Source organism: Myxine glutinosa, chromosome 2, assembly GCF_964187855.1.
Source record: "Myxine glutinosa chromosome 2, kmMyxGlut1.1, whole genome shotgun sequence".
Taxonomy (NCBI): domain Eukaryota; kingdom Metazoa; phylum Chordata; class Myxini; order Myxiniformes; family Myxinidae; genus Myxine; species Myxine glutinosa.
In genome coordinates, this window is record NC_136262.1 from 125,764,584 (window position 1) to 125,786,549 (window position 21,966).

General features: G+C 44.0%; 1 protein-coding gene across 1 annotated transcript in view; it reads right to left on the bottom strand.

Annotated features, from left to right (window-relative positions):
- Positions 1 to 1,505: 1,505 nt before the first annotated feature.
- WRNIP1 (WRN helicase interacting protein 1) overlaps positions 1,506 to 21,966 on the bottom strand; it is a 67,613-nt gene continuing 47,152 nt past the window's right edge. Inside the window, exon 8 of the mRNA XM_068107198.2 lies at positions 1,506 to 2,538. Within this exon, the coding sequence (XP_067963299.2) occupies positions 2,278 to 2,538 (261 nt within the window). The 3' untranslated portion in view covers positions 1,506 to 2,277. The remainder of the gene's footprint in view (positions 2,539 to 21,966) is intronic.

A 21,966-nucleotide genomic window follows, 5' to 3' on the forward strand; every position in this document is an offset into this window, starting at 1 on the left:
CAAAAATAAAACAAAATCCTATTAATGACCCCACTGCCCATGCTCCATCAATTTCCCTTCCTTTTCCTCTTGTTCTTCAATCCAATCCAATGTCCATACTCTTTCCACATCATCGTTGCTACCGAAGCAATCTCCAGGCAGAGAATACTTTCTACTCTTCACTGAGCCTCAATGGACATGCAAAGTAAAATTTAGACATAGTCAGGTGGTTTGTCACTGCCGAGAGCAGAGGCCCAAGCAGTCAAGACTGGAATTTGCAACTTGTACAGGGTGCTGGCACACAATGACCTACTCTTACAAAAGACACAGAGTGGGATCTTTAGCAACACTGGTTGTCTGGTTGATTTGTTTGTGAAGTAAATGTTAGCTCTTTCAAGAGCCTCGATTCAGTATACAAAAACAAAACAAAAAAACGCTCTGCCCGCGAAGTACCAATTTGATGGTACATAGTGGGGAAATGATTCAAGGTAGACAGCTCAAAGGTAAGAGCATCACTTCTGAGCTATCCCGTCCGTGCTTTACTCACAATCTCCTTTCTCTCATTCTCTATTCTTCCTCCATCCCTCAAATATCGTTCCATCATTCAACCTCCCCCACCCCATCTTTCTCCTGCATTTATAAAATTAAAATTCCCTCCAAGTATCATAAAGCAACATAGTTTGCTTCACTCAGGCAATACGCACGCAATCTCAAGCAATGGTATGCGTGCACAGAATCACACGTGTGGTCGAGTGCGCTGATCAGACATTTTGCATTCCCGGGGTTGGTTTGCTTTTCATTTGCTACAATCAGGGGCGATACCTTGTTAAAGTTGTCATCTGATTGCGTTTTGCGCTAGCAGGATGGCCTAGGTGTATGCACACTCGCTTTGAAGCTGTCTAGCCTGGGCTTGAATCCGGACCCGGCTATAAACTGTCATCCCGGTGATTCACAGGCAGGGTGATTCATTAATGTGTGTGCCACCTTTCGGATTGACGTTAAACTGGGCGTCCCACCTGCCGGCATTAGTTGGTGGACGTTAAAGATCCAACGGTGTCCTTCGCGAAGAGTATGCAAGCTATCGCCAGCACCCTGAGCAAGTTCCAAATTCCTGCCAAAACTGCTGCTGGGAAGGCAAGGGCAAACCTTCCAGTGCAATCCTTGCCAGGAAACTGCTTCGGCAACACCAACGCTCTGTAACAGAGTACGGTTCATCAGTCAGAAAATTGTGTTTTAAAATGACGCACGTGGTTTAAATCCAACTGAAATGATCGTCCAAGTTGCTACATCCGACTCCCTCATGCAACAATTGATAAGGTTTGCAAGCTTGTCCAAATCTTTACAAAAAATAAAATCTGCACCTTTCTGGAAAGAAATAAAAACGAATAAAATGACACGTGAGCCCCCTCTGTCGGCATTATATAAAACTACAAAACTACCAAGTCGGTTAATCGGTGCCCACCATGCCCCATGATTAATGGCAACAAACTCACCGGACGTAAGAGAATTCGCAATAATACAGAGCATGCTGCAAATCGTTTAGAAAACGTTGTATTGAGGGAATGAAAAACAAAACGAATGACAAGTAAAAGCCGATGCAAAACAATCGTTTGTGAGCACATAAACAAGGCTATGTGTGGCGACGAACAAGTCATTCATTTGTATGCAGCGTGTGCCTGATGGCTGTGCCGGCGATAGCTCGCCTACTATTCGCAAAGGACACCGTGGGGATCTTCAACGCCCATCAACCAATGCCCGCAGACAGGCCGTAACGTCCAACTGAGGGACGACACACACATTGATGAATTACACCGCCTTAAAACACAGGCATGACAAGTTATAGCTTGGTTGGGATTCAAACACCAGCGAAACAGCTTAGAGGTGAGTGCGCGTACCTCTCGGGCCGAGACCCGTGATTCCCAAATATTTTTGCCCACGCCCAAAAATTTCAAATCGCATTCGCCTCACGACTCAAAGGTTCCGGTACCTACTTGGTAGTTTCAAGTTTGGGTCTCGACCCTCGGTCAGGCTGCCAGCCTGACAGACAATCAAGTGACATGATGTTAAATATTGAACACACCAATCACAGGAATAGAACAAATTTTTATTAGATAGTACGAAAGGGGGAGAGATACAACCTAGCATTTTGGATTTCCAAACGTGTACTTGTTTATCTTCAGATTGATAAAAGCAAGTTCCCCACATTTGATCCCAGCTGTTGCTATGCCAGCGACTTGACCTCTGACGCAAATCTTGGGCCTGTAATCACAAAGTTGCAATATAAAAATATAATGCTGTTCAGAAAAACTTTACACTCTTCAGCTCGGCTGGCATGTATTGCTGCTCCACCGGGCCTTCAAAGTTGGGGTTGTATTTGTACCCAACGCCGTAACCAAGGTTTTTCATGAGGGCTGTGGGAGCGTTACGGAGGTGGATTGGTACGGGTGGTAATGGGCCTTCGTGTTCCCTCACACAGGCCTTTGCTGCTGCGTATGCTTGATACACCTCCACAGACTTTTCTGCCCTGGCCAGGTATGTGGCACATTGAGCAAGGATGACCTGCACCAACACAGGATAGGAGACAGGATTGGAGACAGGACAACTGAACAAAGGTTATATTTTCTCATGTTATCGGGAATTTCTTAGAGTGTCAAAGACATAACAATTACAGAACAAATCCACAGCTTGACAGTGTACTGCTTGTATATAAATTATATATTATAATACACTCCCATCAAGATGAATAAATACTTTGCATGGACTATTAAGCAGCACAAAAAAAATCTACTGACGAGAAATATATCAAAAATATATTAAAGATGCAACAGCACAAAAGGAACAGCAGAATGAGAGGGGGAAAGCACATCAACAGCATGTTTGAGGGACAAAATATAGGAATTGTGCTCGGATAAATAAGAGATGTGGTGAAGAATGAGGGGGATGGAAGGATGCATGGGGTAGACAAGATGGATACAGACGCAAACTCTCAGGAAGTAAAAAAAAAAGGAAATTTGAAAAGAGTTTGGATTGGGTAGGGTTAATGAATGCAAAGGGAGGCAGTAGTCTGTGATGTGAGAGAGAGGCCACCAACCTGTCTGTGATGTGACAGAGAGAGAGGCCACCAACCTGTCTGTGATGTCAGAGAGAGAGGTCACAAACCTGTCTGTGATGTGAAAGCAACAGGCTTATATGGTCAGCTGTGCAGCAGGAAATCCCAATGATTTGAAGGCCTTATTTTCCACGGCATCACGAAAGGCAAGGTGTGAGGGAGGAACACCAGTACAAGGGGAAAGCAGTACACTGTCAAGCTATGGATGAAAGCGTGGAGAATGGTTCAGGTGTGCCAAGTGTTACTGATTCGTCACTTCCGTTGTTGTGGTTTTCATCCACTTTAAACATTTCTGGTTATGTATTATTATTATTGGGGTTTGAAGGAAACGGCGATTATTGTTGTTAAAAGGTAAGGTTATTGTTGTTAAAAGGCAAAAAGGGTTAATATATTAAATGAAACAGGAAACCGGATCGAGAACCGGAAGTCGACGGGGGAGAGGAAGAAGAAGGCGTGGCGAGTAAAGTCGGACAAAGCACGTGGCTCCCAGCTCCGTAGCGAGCATTATCGAACGAAAGTCGAGAGTGAACTTTGAGTTTCCTTGAAAGGAATTTTCTGCGATAGGTGTTATCGCTGGAGGATTGAGAAACCTGCGTAGTCAGGTTTAGGCGTTGAGATTCTGAAGAATCCTCGCCTGATCGCTTCGCCTCAAGTAAAAGCCGTCGGCCATTGTGACCCTCGCGCTTCGCTCACCGAAAAAGGTTTTTGCTACGCGTCAGCTTTTCTCACCATCCTGTCGTCTGTCGGGGATATGTGTGCGCAAACGCAGCGTTTGAGGATTACGTTGCGGTTCGCTGACTGAACTGTGAACGTGTACGTCTGGAGGGGGCCTTTGGGACTTCCCATTCTGCCGCCAGTTTGCATTTGGTTTGGACCACGTGACTGTCTAGGCTTTGCCTAGGCCTCATTACTCGCCTCATCGCCTCATCACTACTCGCAGGAGGGGATCACCTTTGAGTTATAGAGACATTGAGGAGTGTTCTTTTTCACTCACTTGGAACGCAGTGAGTTATCTAACTTTAGCTGATGGTACCATCATAAGGTGTATGAAGTGTACTTTTGATTGCTATTGGTTGTACTGTTATTCTGGTGTGATTTTCAATACAATATTTGTTGGATTATAATCATTGGTGTGGTTTCACTATTGTTTCTAACACAGAGTAACATATTTTTCTGCCGTGGCTCCTCTCGGGGCTCGGAGGTACATCGTGACCAGGGGGTCGGGGAGGAGCACGCAACACAAGGAAGAATTTTGTACAAGAGAGGATGCCCAGTTGACGACAGTTTGAAATCTAGTTTGCCGAAGAAAGATCATGGCTGAGAGCGAGACGCAAAAGTCTGAATGACAACTTCTTCAAAAGGGTAGTTAAGGACGTAGATGGGAGCGTTTGTGAAACGGTCCTTTCAGAGAGAGAAGGTGATCGTGTGAGATTTGTCATGATTGAAAGACGTATTCCAAGTGTTTGACCAGTCTGTGATTATATCAAGGTCCGAAGAGAGGGAAGAGGTTGCAGCCTGTCTGTCTGAAGGATGAGGGATGTTACTGCAGAGGGTGACATCATCAGCAAATAGACAGAGGATTTTCCAGCGAGTCAAAGAGATTGTTGATGAAGAATAGGAAAATTATGGGGGCGTAGAACACTGCCTTGGGGTACTCCAAGGTTGAGGGGATTGAAGGGACAATATTTGGGAGAAAAGAGGCAAAATGAGGAATGCGGCTTCAGAGAATGGACAGAATTTACATACTGATTAACTGAGGACCAGCCTGAGCTACACGGACACAAATTAGACAATACAGCACACAAAAAGGTATGGCTAAACTCTAAAAATTCGACGAAAACAAAACACAGCAACACAGGAAAGAAAATATAATAGAAAGACACGAGGGATCTGGTCCAGAAAACTTAGCTTTGATGAAGTGGATGGATCAACGACCGGACCAATATCCACGCGCAGCACACTCAAAACTGGAAGTCATTTTCTCAGTCATTTTATTACTTTATCAATGACAGAGCTATGGCTCCATTAATCTGCTTTCATCAGAAGAAGTCTAGTCCATCGTCACCACTTCAAGCCAATGAAGGTCCGAGCAGCTTAATTCCCTAAATTGTTCTCCTTTGCAATCTGTCTATAATGTGCTTTAATCTTCCCTTGTCCTTGGAGCATGGACCATTGTATGCGAAAGGACCGAGGGGCGAGACTAAAATCACCCTGCCCACTGAAGAGAACCATCTCGAAGCCACGTCTGCTCTCTAGCAATATAAAAGGTGCAGTGCACTGTGGCTTCGAGAGAGGAGAGAGTTGAGACCCTTCTTCTTTAGAGAGTGCTTCAACTTTAGATGTTGAGCAAGGTGACCAAGTCGAGACAAGTTAAGGATGCGGTTAGCGATTCTCAAGTGAGGACCAGTTCCGCATCTCTGAGAAAGGACAGAACACAAACCAACGCAAACCCTGAGCCTGGACCAGGATGCTGTGCGCCTTGCCCACATGAAGCTCACTGGTCCCGCTGCAACCGCACCAACCACCCACGAACATAGCGCTTGGACAGGTTCCTTTCAGTCTCATCTTCCTTTAACTGTCCTCCCAGTTGTGAGAATGTGGGCCTTCTTTGTATTTGCCTATTCTCAAAACTAGGTTTGCCTATTCTTGTACCATGCCAATATGAGGGACCTCCTTACATTAATCTTTGCTTCAACCAAACAATTTTTGCTCCCAGTAACAGAGAAGTACAATTGCATCAGTTAGTCAGTTAGAAACATGCTTTAATTTCTAAATTAATGAATATGAATGAATGAATGATCGTTTTAAGGCCATTTTTCCCCGCTATAGTGGGGGTTAGCCTTGCGGGCCCCATGACAATCATGGTTCCCTGTTTGAGGCAATGTTTTTTATGGCCGGATGCCCTTCCTGACGCCAACCCTTGGTCGCCTCGTACAATGCGCAGGGATACGGTGTACCTATTCTAACCGGGGTACACACCGGGATCATTCATCCCAGCAAGCTGGTACTCAATTTTCCAACCTCGGAAGGATGACAAGCTGAGTCAACCCCCCTGGCGTTAATTCAGCGATCGACCGGGATTCGAACCCAGGATCCTAAGATCCCAAGCCGGCACCCCAACCGCTAAGCCAACACCAGGACTAATTTCTAACTTAATGCAATGTTGAAATCACCTCTATGCTAAAATCAAGCCTAACTTGAATCTGCAAGCTAGATGTGGTGCCTCCATTCACTTTTTGAGCACCTGATGCACAGGAAGGTTGTTTGCTTTACAGTGGAGTATTTTTATGGATTTTGCTCCTCACAACACAAAAGGCCACTATCGAACAAAGGGTCTAAAGAGATGATGAAAGGATGAAAACATTCCAAAAATTAAAAAAGACCTAAATTGACAGAAGAAGGGAAGCAAAAAAAACAAGCAGAGTTCCAGATCAAAGCAATTCAAAGAAAAAAGCTAGAGGAATAAGACTGTTGGAGCCTTTGGGGACATCAAGAGCAAATGGATGAAGAAGCAGCAAAGCAGGTGTCAAGCATTAACAAATGCACTCGCGAGACCAAGTCAGAGTGACCATGAGGACATCTTCCATATAAGCATCGATAAAAGAGGCTGATGACGATGTGACGGTGGTTTGAGAGAGATAGGAAGCCAAATCCTGACCAATGAGACTGACAACCCTGTGCTGAATCTTATCCAGCAGTGTGAGATTACAAGAATCACCTGCCCAGTTATGGGCAGCACTCTGTATACAAGACCGTATGGTTGTCTTCTAAAGATAGAGCAGCATCAGGCAGAAGATACCTCTGCGCACGGAAAAGACAGCACACTCGTTTGGAGGCATTCTTTTTGATGGTGGTGATGTAGTACTCATAGGTGAGATTATAACATACCTCAAGAGCCAGGATTCTGAACTCAGGCAGTTAGTCCAAGTGGGGAATTTCCAAGCACAATAAAGAAAACGATGGAGTTTTCATTCGAGATATTACATGGAGACGAAGTTAGTTTTGCCAGAGTTAAAAACAACGAGCCAATCCTGGCGGCAATTGGAACAACCTCGAGGCCATCTTCAACTTTGATAATAGTGAGAACATGAAAGAAGTAAGGCAACTGCCTTGGTGCAGTATTCCTGTCCTTATGCTAATTAGGTATGTTGTGCTGAGGATATACAACAACAACACAACATGCATTTTAAAGGCCATTTTCCCTACTAGAGCGGGGGTTAGCCTTGCGGTCCCCATGACAATCTTCTCCATTTTGCCCTATTTTCTGCATCTCTCCTTGTTAACCCCCTTGCCCGCATTTCTTCTTCCACCATCTTTAGCCAAGTCTTTCTCGGTCTTCCCCGTCCTCAACTTCCTTCTACATTCATTTCCATCACTCTTCTCAACCAGTCACTTTCATCCTTCCTCAACACATGACCAAACCATGTCAACCTGTTCCTCTTCACAGCATCAATCACAGGCTCTATTCCCATCATCTTTCGCAATTCATCATTTGTCTTCCTCTCTCTCAACGATACTCCGCACAGCAGTCGAACCATTCGCATTTCCACCCTTTCCAACCTTCATTGCTGCTCTACGTTCATTACCCATGTCTCGCTCCCATAAATCGTAACACTTCTCACACATGCAGCATACACCTTTCCCTTCAGCTTCAACGACACTCCCCTCACCATCAGCACGCCACTCAGTTCCCGAAACTTCTTCCATGCACATCTCACTCTCGCAACCGTTGCCGAGTCTGATCCACCTTCTCCATTCAGCATGTCTCCGAGGTAGCAAAATGTTTTCACACCTTCCAGCTTCACGCCGTCTCCAAGATCCAACTCAACATTTCCTCCATCTGCAGCTCCCTCTGTGCACACCTTACATTTGAATGTAGCTGCCACACTGGTTAATGACCCTCTCAGACCACCTAATTTTTGATGAACCCACTCAGCGCACATTGTACATTGAATGGAGTTCACTCCGACACCCTTCCTGCACACAGCACAGGGCCACTTCCCAGTTCTTTCCACCTCACCACATGCTTTAACACTTGCCATCACCTTCATCTTTCCGATATTCACCTTCAGACCTTTTGTCTCCATACACTCCTTCCACTTGTTCATCTTTTCCTTCAGTCCATCCATACTTTCCACAATCAACACCAGATCATCTGCATACAACAACTCCCACGGTAAACCCTCCTTTACGTTCTGAGCCAGCACCTCCATCACAGCTACAAATAGTAGTGGACTTAGTACAGACCCCTGATGCACTCCCACCTTCACCTCAAACTCACCACTGTTCCCGTCCTTCGTCCTTACAGCTGTGCGCGCTCTTTTGTACATTGCCATCACGACTCTGATCAACCATTCCTCCACTCCTAACTTCCTCAATGCCCATGTCAATACTTTGCGTGGAACCCTATCGAATGCTTTCTCCAGATCAACAAACCCAAGAAACAACTTCTTCCTCTTCTCCATGTACTTCTCCTGCAACTGCCTCACAATGAAAAGCGCGTCTGTTGTTCCTCTTCCTGGCATAAATCCAAAATGCATTTCGTCGATCTTCACTTTCTTCCTTATCCTCCTCTCCAACACCCTTTCCAAAACCTTCATTCCATGCTCCAATAACTTTATCGCTCGGTACAAGCCACACTCCAGAGGGTCACCTTTCCCCTTGTATAGAGGGACGAGGGTACTCAGTTCCCAATCCACTGGAATGCGGCCTTCTTTCACCACCAGATTACAGATCTCTGTCATTCTCTTCACACCCCAACTTCCTGCTGCCTTCAACATATCTCCCACAACTCCCGTCGGCCCTCCCGCTTTTCTACCCTTCATTGCTTTTATCGCTTCCTCAACTTCCTTCTCAGTTATCTTCTCTGCAGGTCCTAAAACTGGGTTACTCTCTATGTTGCCATCCCATTCATTCTCTGTATTCAACAGCATTTCCATATATCTTTTCCATCTTCCTTTAATTCCATCTGGGTCGACAACGATTTGTCCCACTTCATCCTTCAAGCAACTCACCCCCATCACATCACACCTCTCTTTCGCTATCTGCTTTGCAATCCTGAATACTGCTTTCTGACCCTCTTCCGAATCCAAGCGTTCTCCGAACATTTTCCTCCATGCCTCCTGCGCCTTTGCTACCTCTTTCTTTGCAGCCTTCCTGGCTGCCTTATAACTTTCATGCTCTGCTGTTTCTGCTCCCGTACCCTTCGCCTTCTGCCACACCTTGAACTTCTTCCTCTTCTCGTCAATCCTCTTTCCAACTTCATCATCCCACCACCATGTTTCCGAGTGCCTCGGTGGTCCTTTTGTCCATCCACATACCTCACCAACGGCTCCCAACAGACAAGCTTTCATTGACATCCAACCACTTTCAAGCTCAACCACATCATCCTCGACCCTACTCAGCCTCTCTTTTAATGCCTCCCTTACTGTCACCTCTTTCGACCTCCACACCTTCATTCTCGGTTGGTACTTCACCCGCCGAGCTCTCCTCGCACCTTTCACCCTTATGTCGCAGACAACCAAGTGGTGCTGTGAAATAGCCTCCTCCCCCGGGATCACCTTTGTGTCCCGGATGTGCCCCCTATCTCGCCTACGCACCATCAGGTAGTCAACGGTTGTCGTCGACCCACCTGACGTGTATGTAACAAGCTTATTATCCTCTTTCTGGAACTGAGTATGACAAATCAACAAATCAGCTCCATCAGCAAACTCCAAAATCCTTTCACCTTCTCTATTTCTCACACCATATCCGTAACCCCCATGAACTCCCTCAAAACCGTCCATACTCCTTCCCACATGTCCATTTAGGTCTCCTCCTACCACAACAACTTCCTCATCTTTCACGTTTTCCATCAGCTTCTCTATCGCACACCAGAACTTGTCCTTCTCTTCATCGCTTCAACCAACCTGCGGAGCATATCCCGAGATGACGTTCACCAAGAGCTTTCCAATCATAATTTTCACCATCATCAACCTATCACTCACTCTAGTCACACTCACCACACTGTCTACAAACTCCTCAGAAAACAGGACACCAACACCATTCACGCCCTCCAGGCACCCTTGCCACATAAACGTGTATTTCTGTCCCTGCCTACCCTTCACCATTCTCACACCACATCCCTTCCATCTCGTCTCTTGCACACAACATATGTCCACTCTTCTTCTGACCAATACTTCCACCACTTCTCCTGATCTCCCTGTCATTGTCCCTACATTCCATGTCCCAAACCTCAGAAACCGATCTCCACTTCGGGCTGTACCCTGCCCATCAGGGTGGAGCTTATTTTTGAACTTTTGAAATATGATCTTCTTACCCTCTCATTTTGTTCCTATATATGAAATAAAAATTCAGGCAAAATATGAGCACAATTGAACAATATTTAGGGGTAGCTCAATGATGGTAAAGTTTCTGATACCCCAAAGCTGCGGCCGCCCTTTTATTTCGCATACTACTGATAATAGATTAATTCTGTTGATAAATTAAGAACCCAATTTTAACTACTAAGTAAATTGACACTCTCTCCTATCATCATATACACAACATGCAATCATTGTGGTAAAATTAATTACTGGGAACACAGATAAAACCTTTAAGTTATAAAACTCTGTGCTCCATTAAATAAATAATTACAGTAGTAATATGTACATTGTACATACACAATATCTGTTATAATAAAAGAGTAAAATGTTCGTTGAGCTAGAGTCTGCTAGACAATAAATGCTAAAATGAGATGTAGCGCTGACCTGCGAACGCTTATCACCATAGTATCTAAAAGTAAACACTGTACATAGGTGTATCACAGAACACTATTTGAAAATAAAAACGAAGTTATCACAGGCTTTGCAGAGAATCACAGACACAATGGGTGTATAAACATGGTATAATATTATCACAGATTATAGAAGCATAATCATTGTGGTTCAACTGGTTCATATCTATTATCCAACCAATCATCCGAATCCCATTGTTTTGCTGATAAATTGATAATGCAAATTTTCCATGAATTTATATTCCAGACATGTTCAGACTTGTTTACTGTTTGGACTCAATGGACTGACTATGCTGACTAAGCAACAGCTGCAACACTGTTGCAGCAGTATGTTTGTGTAATTGCTTGAGGCATTGTGCTCACTGCTCAGTTATTAATAGAACTGTTTGAATTTTCTTGATTCTTAATTTCTTAATGCTATGTTCTACTTCTTTCAGATTCATATCTGATTGAAAATGGCATCTGTGGAAAAAGCAACAAGATCTCAAACCAAGTTGTATCTCCTTGGCGACTCTGACTGAATTAAGTGGCAGCAAGTTGCCATCATTGCGTATGGCTCTTGGATTCTTCCTACATCACCATCTCGATCTGAAGGAGACCGTAAGACAATCGTCGGATGTTACCATCACGGAAATAGCTAACTTTTGGAAGAAAGCTAGAATCCCGATGAGAGCTCATCAAAACTGCCAAACCAAGCTTGAGCAGACATTTGAAGAATGGCGTCTTCTGAAAAAGAACAAAGCGCGAACGTCACCAACTCAACTCGCGAGAGAGTCGGCTTTTGTTTCCAGGCTTGAAGACCTTTTTGATGTCGCTCACGCTGATGCTCTGACCAATACATCAGTATTACAAGAAGACAAGGATTTCTTGTTAGCCCAGCGAGAAAAGGGAAGAAGGGGGTTGCTGGCTGGAGTAGATGTAAAGCTTGCTGCGAAGGAGAAAACGGCGTCCAAAAGAGAGGAGGAAATGCTTGCCAGGCGACAGCGAATGGAGCAAATGAAACAGTTAGCAGCTTCTACAGCTGAACTGATTTCATCTGGTTCTGAATCTGAAAACAGCTCAGCAGAAGATAGTGAAAAGATGGAAACTGGGGACAATGCCAGTGAGGGAGCTGCTGGAGGCATCACATTTCAGACACGAAAAAGAAAGAGGGGGCGAAAAACTGTCGTTACTGAAGAACTCGCAGCCGCTCTAGATCGCACAAAAGTGTCAGACCGCAAAGCCGTTTTTGTTATAGCAGAAACTGCCAAAAACTTGGGACAGAACATTGATGAACTTGCTCTAAACAGAGACTCAATTCGCCGACAAAGAGTACAACACCGAGTCCAGAGATCTGCAAATATAAAGGCGGAGTTTCAGGGTAACGTTCCCCTTGTTGTTCACTGGGACGGCAAACTGATCCTTGATCTAATTGGAAAAGAGAAGGTTGATCGCCTGCCAGTATTGGTTTCAGGGAAAGGAGTTTCTCAGCTACTCACAGTTGCCAAGCTTCCATCTGGAACAGGCGAGGCTCAGGCTGCTGCTGTCTTTGGAGCCATTGAAGACTGGGGCGTAGCCGACAGCATCCGAGCTATGTGTTTTGACACGACCAGCTCAAACACTGGTCGGATCGCTGGTGCCTGTGTCCTCCTAGAGCAGAAGCTTGAGAAGGAGCTCTTGTCACTAGCTTGCAGGCATCACATTATGGAATTGATAATTGGTGCAGTGTTCCAAGTGTGTATGGGATTGGGAGCCAAATCTTCTCCCGAGGTTCCACTCTTCAAACGCTTCCAGGAATACTGGAGATTCATAGACACGGCCAAGTATGAACCAGGGATTGCAGCTGATGACATGGCAAGTCAAGTGGAAGACATAAAGCAAGGCACTATCGATTATGCCAACAAGCATCTTGAACAGAGTCAGCCGAGAGATGATTATAAATAATTCTTGGAACTTGTGATTGTCTTTCTCGGTGCTGCTCCTGCCAGAGGAGTGCGATTCATGTCACCCGGAGCAATGCACCACGCCCGCTGGATGTCCAAAGTAATATACTGTCTCAAGATCTGGATGTTCAAGGCTCAATTCAAACTGACTCCTGCAGAAAAGAGAGGATTACGTGATGTGTGTGTATTCACAGTACGTGTCTACCTGACAGCCTGGATCTCTGCACCTCAAGCATCAGGTGCTCCTTACAGTGACCTGCTGCTGCTGAAGTCACTGCTTGAATACTCAGCAATCCATCCAGCCATCTCAAAGTCAACATCACGCAAGTTTTCCAATCACGTGTGGTACTTGTCACAGGAACTTGTTAGCTTGGCTTTCTTCGACAGTCGGGTCAGTTCGGCAACCAAGAGACTGATGGTGAGTGCCATGAAGAATGAAGAAGACCAAGATCAGGATCATTCCAAGCGAATCACTGTTGCTCTTGATTCATTCAAGGACAAGAACTTGGAAGATTTCGTCACAGCAAGGTCAATGAAACTTCTGCGAATGATGGAACTTCCAGATGGATTTCTCGCGGTTGATCTGGACTTGTGGGATGACAGAGACGACTACAAGCAGGCTGCAGAAACAGTCAACTCTCTAAAAGTTGTCAATGACTACGCTGAACGTGGAGTGGCACTCATTCAGGAGTACAGTGGGTTGATAACCCGCGATGAAACTCAGCTGCAATTCCTGCTGCAAGTTGTCGAGGACCATCGCAGAATGTACCCTGATAGCAGAAAACATACACTGTCCGGGATGCCATGAAAATAATAAATTTGGGGTTTGCTGGACATTGTCAGACTGATACTATGAACTCTGTCAGAAACTGAACAAAGAATTCACTATTAACGTGTTCAAAAATAAATACTGTGTTCAAGTGTGTTGTTTAAAATAAATTAAGATATAGTCTGATATACTCGTAATTCGTTGAATTTTTATAATTTTCATAATCTTTGAGGCCCTTGAGCTACCCCTAAACATAATATTTTAGTGCTCAAACTTTTTATACAGTGTTTCTATATTATATGGAACAGATTAAGGGGGTAAGACTTTCAACAATAAAAATTTAGTTTTTTAAAGTTTTTAAAGCTCCACCGTACTGCCCATATGTAGTTGTAATTGTAATTGTCATGGTTCTCTTTTTGAGGCAATGTTTTTGTGGCCGGATGCCCTTCCTGACGCCAACCCTCTTCGTCGTCTCTTACGACACGCAGGGATACGGTGTACCTATCTAATCCAGGGTACACACTGGGAAACGTCTAAAACATGGAAATTCTGGGTGGTGGGGGGGGGGGGGGGGGGAGGACACACCAACATCTCCAATTGAGACATGCAGCCGTGTCAGCATCACGGCTGGGGTCTAAACCGTGATGCTGACGCCGCCCTCCCCCCCCCCTCCCCCACCCAGAATTTCCATGTATTAAACGTTTTCCAGTGTGTACCCTGGATTAGAATAGGTACACCGTATCCCTGCGTGTCGTAAGAGACGAATAAGAGAGTTGGCGTCAGGAAGGGCATCCGGCCATAAAAACATTGCCTCAAAAAGAGAACCATGACAATTACAACTACATATGGGCAGGGTACTGAGGATATAGGGGTGAATAAATCTTGCAAATCCATCTGGTGAGCACACGATTCATGGTATTAATAGACTTGTGTCTGGCTGCTTCTGGAAACTTTTCAGATCCTTGAAGGTACTTTTCTTCTCAAGGTAATATGTGTGCCTACCCGTCGCTTTGCTGATGGATTTAATCAAAAGGCAGCACGTTGTACTTCACAATCATATTGCATGTGAATCTGTGCATCAATAGTGTAATGGTTAGAGCGTCCACTCCGAGTCTGGGAGGTCGGTGGTTCAATCCCCAACAAGTCACACCATAGACTTTAAAAATGGTACATGCTGCTTCCTTGCTCGACATTCAGCATTTAAAAGGATAAGGGCACCGACAATTTCCATAAGTTGACAACCTCAAAGCAGGAAATTTCTCCTGAGTGCGATGAGAAAGGCAGTGCCATTGTTGTGGCATCGCTGGTACACAGAGTGCCCCAGGAAGTGACGGCACTTCTCCCAAGCTCAGTGGCTGTGTTTTTCTCGTCGAGCAGTAGCAGTCCTGGGTTGTGTATCTTGTATTTGTCTGTATGTCCATGTGTGTAAGATATGTATAGCAGCTCCACAATGGGACTTAGATCCTGTAAATAAGTGAAACATGAGAAAATTTGACATTTTATAAGACATAGTTGTTGTTGTTGGTGTAGTTGATGTTATTATGACCGCCGCTGCCAAAGGCGGATGGAGGTTATGTTTTCACCCCTGTGTTTGTCCGTTTGTTACTTGCCGGAAAAGATTCCGGCAAGTATGTTGATCTGTTCGTTTGTTACTTGCCGGAAAAAAATTCCGGCAAGTATGTTGATCTGTTCGTTTGTTACTTGCCGTAAAAGATTCCGGCAAGTATGTTGATCTGTTCGTTACTTGCTGGAAAAAAATTCCGGCAAGTATGTTGATCTGTTCGGTTGTTACTTGCCCGAAAATTTTTTCCGGCAAGTATGTTGATCTGTTCGTTTGTCTGTTTGTTACTTGCCGGAAAAATTTTCCGGCAAGTATGTTGATCTGTTCGTTTGTTTGTCTGTCTGTCTGTCTGTCTGTCTGTCTGTCTGTCTGTCTGTCTGTCTGTTTGTCTGTCTGTCTGTCTGTTTGCAGCACTGCGTCTACACCGTTGCACGTAGAATCGCCAAACTTTGCACACATATTGGTCTTGCCCTGGAATAGACTGTGCCCAATTGATGACGTCATCGGTGACGTGCTTCGGCCGCCATCTTGGAAAAACCGAAAAACTTTGCACCTCTATATCTCCGAAAGTACTGAACAGAAAAAATTGAGACATGGCTCATTGTCAAGAACTCTCCATGGGGAATAAAATATGTAAATGATGACGTCATCAGTCACGTGGTTCGGTCGCCATCTTGGAAAAACGGCAAAACGTTGCGCCACTATATCTCCAAAAGTGCTGAACAGAAAAAATTGAGACATGGCTCATTGTAAAGAACTCTCCATGGGGAATAAAATATGTTAATGATGACGTCATATGTCACGTGGTCGGCCACCATCTTGGAAAAACGGCAAAACTTTGCACCGCTATATCTCCAAAAGTGCTGAACAGAAAAAATTGAGACATGGCTCATTGTAAAGAACTCTCCATGGGTAATAAAATTTGTTAATGATGATGTCATATGTTACGTGGTTCGGCCGCCATCTTGGAAAAACCGAAAAATTTTTCACCTCCATATCTCTGAATGTGCTGAATAGAAAAAATTGGGACATGGCTCATTGTAAAGAACTCTCCATGGGGAATAAAATATGTTAATGATGAGGTCATATGTCACGTGGACGGCCGCCATCTTGGAAAAACGGCAAAACTTTGCACCACTATATCTCCAAAAGTGCTGAACAGAAAAAATTGAGACATGGCTCATTGTAAAGAACTCTCGATGGGGAATAAAATATGTTAATGATGACGTCATTGGTCACGTGGTTCGGCCGCCATCTTGGAAAAACCGGAAAACTTTCTATACGTAGAATCTTTCCATACGTAGAATAGCCAACTTTGCACACATATTTGTCTTGCCCTCTAATATACTGTGCCCAAATGATGACGTCATCGGTCACATGGTTCGGCCGCCATCTTGGAAAAACTTTGCAGCTCTTTATCTCCGAAAGTACTGAACAGAAAAAATTGAGACATGGCTCATTGTAAAGAACTCTCCATGGGGAATAAAATGTATAAATGATGACGTATTCAGTCACGTGGTTCGGCCGCCATCTTGGAAAAACAGAAAAATTTGCACCTCCATATCTCTGAAAGTACTGAATAGAAAAAATTGAGACATGGCTCATTGTAAAGAACTCTGCATGGGGAATAAAATATGTTAATGATGACGTCATCAGTCACGTGGTTCGGTCGCCATCTTGGAAAAACCGAAAAACTTTGCACCTCCATATCCCCGAAAGTTCTGAATAGAAAAAATGAGACATGGCTCATTGTAAAGAACTCTCCATGGGGAATCAAATATGTTCATCATGACGTCATTGGTCACGTGGTTCGGCTGCCATATTTGTCCTAAATGGCCAATAAAAAAGTACATTCCGGCAAGTCCTCGGTCTCTGACCGATTTTTCATCTGTCTGTTTGTTACTTGCCGGAAAAATTTTCCGGCAAGTATGTTGATCTGTTCGTTTGTTTGTCTGTTTGTCTGTTTGTCTGTTTGTCTGTCTGTTTGTCTGTCTGTTTGCAGCACTGCGTCTACACCGTTGCACGGAGAATCGCCAAACTTTGCACACATATTGGTCTTGCCCTGGAATAGACTGTGCCCAATTGATGACGTCATCGGTGACGTGGTTCGGCCGCCATCTTGGAAAAACCGAAAAAATTTGCACCTCTATATCTCCGAAAGTACTGTACTGAAAAAATTGAGACATGGCTCATTGTAAAGAACTCTCCATGGGGAATAAAATATGTTAATGATGACGTCATATGTCACGTGGTCGGCCGCCATCTTGGAAAAAAGGCAAAAATTTGCACCACTATATCTCCAAAAGTGCTGAACAGAAAAAATTGAGACATGGCTCATTGTAAAGAACTCTCCATGGGGAATAAAATATGTTAATGATGACGTCATCAGTCACGTGGTCGGCCGCCATCTTGGAAAAACCGAAAAACTTAGCACCTCCATATCTCCGAAAGTGCTGAATAGAAAAAATTGAGACATGGCTCATTGTAAAGAACTCTCCATGGGGAATAAAATATGTTAATGATGATGTCATCGGTCACGTGGTTCGGCCGCCATCTTGGAAAAACCGAAAAATTCTGCACCTCCACATCTCCAAAAGTCCTGAATAGAAAAAATTGAGACATGGCTCATTGTAAAGAACTCTCCATGGGGAATAAAATATGTTAATGATGACGTCATCGGTCACGTGGTTCGGCCGCCATCTTGGAAAAACTTTGCACCTCGATATCTCCGAAAGTGCTGAACAGAAAAAATTGAGACATGGCTCATTGTGAAGAACTCTCCACGGGGAATAAAATATGTTAATGATGACGTCATCGGTCACGTGGTTCAGCCACCATATTTGTCCTAAATGGCCGATAAAAAAGTAAATTCCGGCAAGTCCTCGGTCTCTGACCGATTTTTCATCTTTACTTGCCGGAAAAATTTTCCGGCAAGTATGTTGATCTGTTCGTTTGTTACTTGCCGGAAAAATTTTCCGGCAAGTATGTTGATCTGTTCGTTTGTTACTTGCCGGAAAAGATTCCGGCAAGTATGTTGATCTGTTCGTTTGTTTGTTACTTGCCGGAAAAGATTCCGGCAAGTATGTTGATCTGTTCGTTTGTTTGTCTGTCTGTCTGTTTGTCTGTCTGTTTGTCTGTTTTCAGCACTGCGTCTACACCGTTGCACGTAGAATCGCCAAACTTGGCACACATATTGGTCTTGCCCTCTAATATACTCTGCCCAAATGATGACGTCATCGGTCACGTGGTTCGGCCGCCATCTTGGAAAAACCGAAAAAAATTGCACCTCCATATCTCCAAAAGTACTGAACAGAAAAAATTTAGACATGGCTCATTGTAAAGAACTCTCCATGGGGAATGAAATATGTTAATGATGACGTCATAGGTCACGTGATTCGGCCGCCATCTTGGAAAAACGGCAAAAAAATTGCACCGCTATATCTCCAAAAGTACTGAACAGAAAAAATTGAGACATGGCTCATTGTAAAGAACTCTCCATGGGGAATAAAATATCTTAATGATGACGTCATCAGTCACGTGGTCGGCCGCCATCTTGGAAAAACGGCAAAACTTTGCACCACTATATCTCCAAAAGTGCTGAACAGAAAAAATTGAGACATGGCTCATTGTAAAGAACACTCCATGGAGAATAAAATATGTTAATGATGACGTCATCGGTCACGTGGTTCGGCCGCCATCTTGGAAAAACTTTGCACCTCTATATCTCCGAAAGTGCTGAACAGAAAAAATTGAGACATGGCTCATTTTAAAGAACTCTCCATGGGGAATAAAATATGTTAATGATGACGTCATCAGTCACGTGGTTCGGCCGCCATCTTGGAAAAACAGAAAAATTTGCACCTCCATATCTCCGAAAGTACTGAATAGAAATAATTGAGACATGGCTCATTGTAAAGAACTCTCCATGGGGAATAAAATATGTTAATGATGACGTCATCGGTCACGTGGTTCGACCACCATATTTGTCCGAAATGGCCGATAAAAAAGTAAATTCCGGCAAGTCCTCGGTCTCTGATTACTTGCCGGAAAAGATTCCGGCAAGTATGTTGATCTGTTCGTTTGTTACTTGCCGGAAAAAATTTTCCGGCAAGTATGTTGAGCTGTTCGTTTGTCTGTCTGTCTGTCTGTTTGTCTGTTTGTCTGTCTGTCTGTTTGCAGCACTGCGTCTACACCGTTGCACGTGGAATCGCCAAACTTTGCACACATATTGTTCTTGCCCTGGAATAGACTGTGCCCAATTGATGACGTCATCGGTGACGTGGTTCGGCCGCCATCTTGGAAAAACCGAAAAACTTTGCACCTCTATATCTCCGAAAGTACTGAACAGAAAAAATTGAGACATGGCTCATTGTAAAGAACTCTCCATGGGGAATAAAATATGTAAATGATGACGTCATCAGTCACGTGGTTCGGTCGCCATCTTGGAAAAACGGCAAAACATTGCGCCACTATATCTCCAAAAGTGCTGAACAGAAAAAATTGAGACATGGCTCATTGTAAAGAACTCTCCATGGGGAATAAAATATGTTAATGATGACGTCATCAGTCACGTGGTTCTGCCGCCATCTTGGAAAATCCGAAAAAATTTGCACCTCCATATCTCCGAAAGTGCTGAATAGAAAAAATTGAGACATGGCTCATTGGAAAGAACTCTCCATGGGGAATAAAATATGTTAATGATGACGTCATCGGTCACGTGGTTCGGCCGCCATCTTGGAAAAACTTTGCACCTCAATATCTCCGAAAGTGCTGAACAGAAAAAATTGAGACATGGCTCATTGTGAAGAACTCTCCATGGGGAATAAAATATGTTAATGATGACGTCATCGGTCACGTGGTTCAGCCACCATATTTGTCCTAAATGGCCGATAAAAAAGTAAATTCCGGCAAGTCCTCGGTCTCTGACCGATTTTTCATCTGTCTGTTTGTCTGTCTGTTTGTCTGTTTGTCTGTCTGTTTGCAGCACTGCGTCTACACCGTTGCACGGAGAATCGCCAAACTTTGCACACATATTGGTCTTGCCCTGGAATAGACTGTGCCCAATTGATGACGTCATCGGTGACGTGGTTCGGCCGCCATCTTGGAAAAACCGAAAAACTTTGCACTTCTATATCTCCGAAAGTACTGAACAGAAAAAATTGAGACATGGCTCATTGTAAAGAACTCTCCATGGGGAATAAAATATGTTAATGATGACATCATCAGTCACGTGGTCGGCCGCCATCTTGGAAAAACGGCAAAACTTTGCACCACTATATCTCCAAATGTGCTGAACAGAAAAAATTGAGACATGGCTCATTGTAAAGAACTCTCCATGGGGAATAAAATATGTTAATGATGACGTCATCAGTCACGTGGTCGGCCGCCATCTTGGTAAAACGGCAAAACTGTGCACCACTATATCTCCAAATGTGCTGAACAGAAAAAATTGAGACATGGCTCATTGTAAAGAACTCTCAATGGGGAATAAAATATGTTAATGATGACGTCATATGTCACGTGGTTCGGCCGCCATCTTGGAAAAACCGAAAAATTTTGCACCTCCATATCTCTGAAAGTGCTGAATAGAAAAAATTGAGACATGGCTCATTGTAAAGAACTCTCCATGGGGAATAAAATATGTTAATGATGACATCATAGGTCACGTGGTTCGGCCGCCATCTTGGAAAAACTGAAAAACGTAGCACCTCCATATCTCCAAAAGTGCTGAATAGAAAAAGTTGAGACAAGGCTCTTTGTAAAGAACTCTCCATGGGGAATAATATATGTTAATGATGACGTCATCTATCACGTGGTTCGGCCGCCATATTTGTCCTAAATGGCCGATAAAAAAGTACATTCCGGCAAGTCCTCGGTCTCTGACCGATTTTTCATCTGTTTGTCTGTTTGTCTGTTTGTCTGTTTGTCTGTTTGTCTGTTTGTCTGTTTGCAGCACTGCGTCTACACCGTTGCACGGAGAATCGCCAAACTTTGCACACATAATGGTCTTGCCCTCTAATATACTGTGCCCCAATGATGACGTCATCGGTGACGTGGTTCGGCCGCCATCTTGGAAAAACCGAATAAATTTGCACCTCTATATCTCCGAAAGTACTGAACAGAAAAAATTGAGACATGGCTCATTGTAAAGAACTCTCCATGGGGAATAAAATATGTAAATGATGACGTCATCAGTCACGTGGTTCGGTCGCCATCTTGGAAAAACGGCAAATCGTTGCGCCACTATATCTCCAAAAGTGCTGAACAGAAAAAATTGAGACATGGCTCATTGGAAAGAACTCTCCATGGGGAATAAAATATGTTAATGATGACGTCATATGTCACGTGGTCGGCCGCCATCTTGGAAAAACGGCAAAACTTTGCACCACTATATCTCCAAAAGTGCTGAACAGAAATAATTGAGACATGGCTCATTGTAAAGAACTCTCCATGGGGAATAAAATATGTTAATGATGACGTCATCAGTCACGTGGTCGGCCGCCATCTTGGAAAAACGGCAAAACTTTGCACCACAAAATCTCCAAAAGTGCTGAACAGAAAAAATTGAGACATGGCTCATTGTAAAGAACTCTCCATGGGGAATAAAATATGTTAATGATGACGGCATCGGTCACGTGGTTCGGCCGCCATCTTGGAAAAATGGGAAAACTTTGCACCACTATATCTCCAAAAGTGCAGAATGGAAAAAATTGAGACATGGCTCATTGCAAAGAACTCTCAATGGGGAATAAAATATGTTAATGATGACGTCATATGTCACGTGGTTCGGCCGCCATCTTGGAAAAACCGAAAAATTGTGCACCTCCATATCTCTGAAAGTGCTGAATAGAA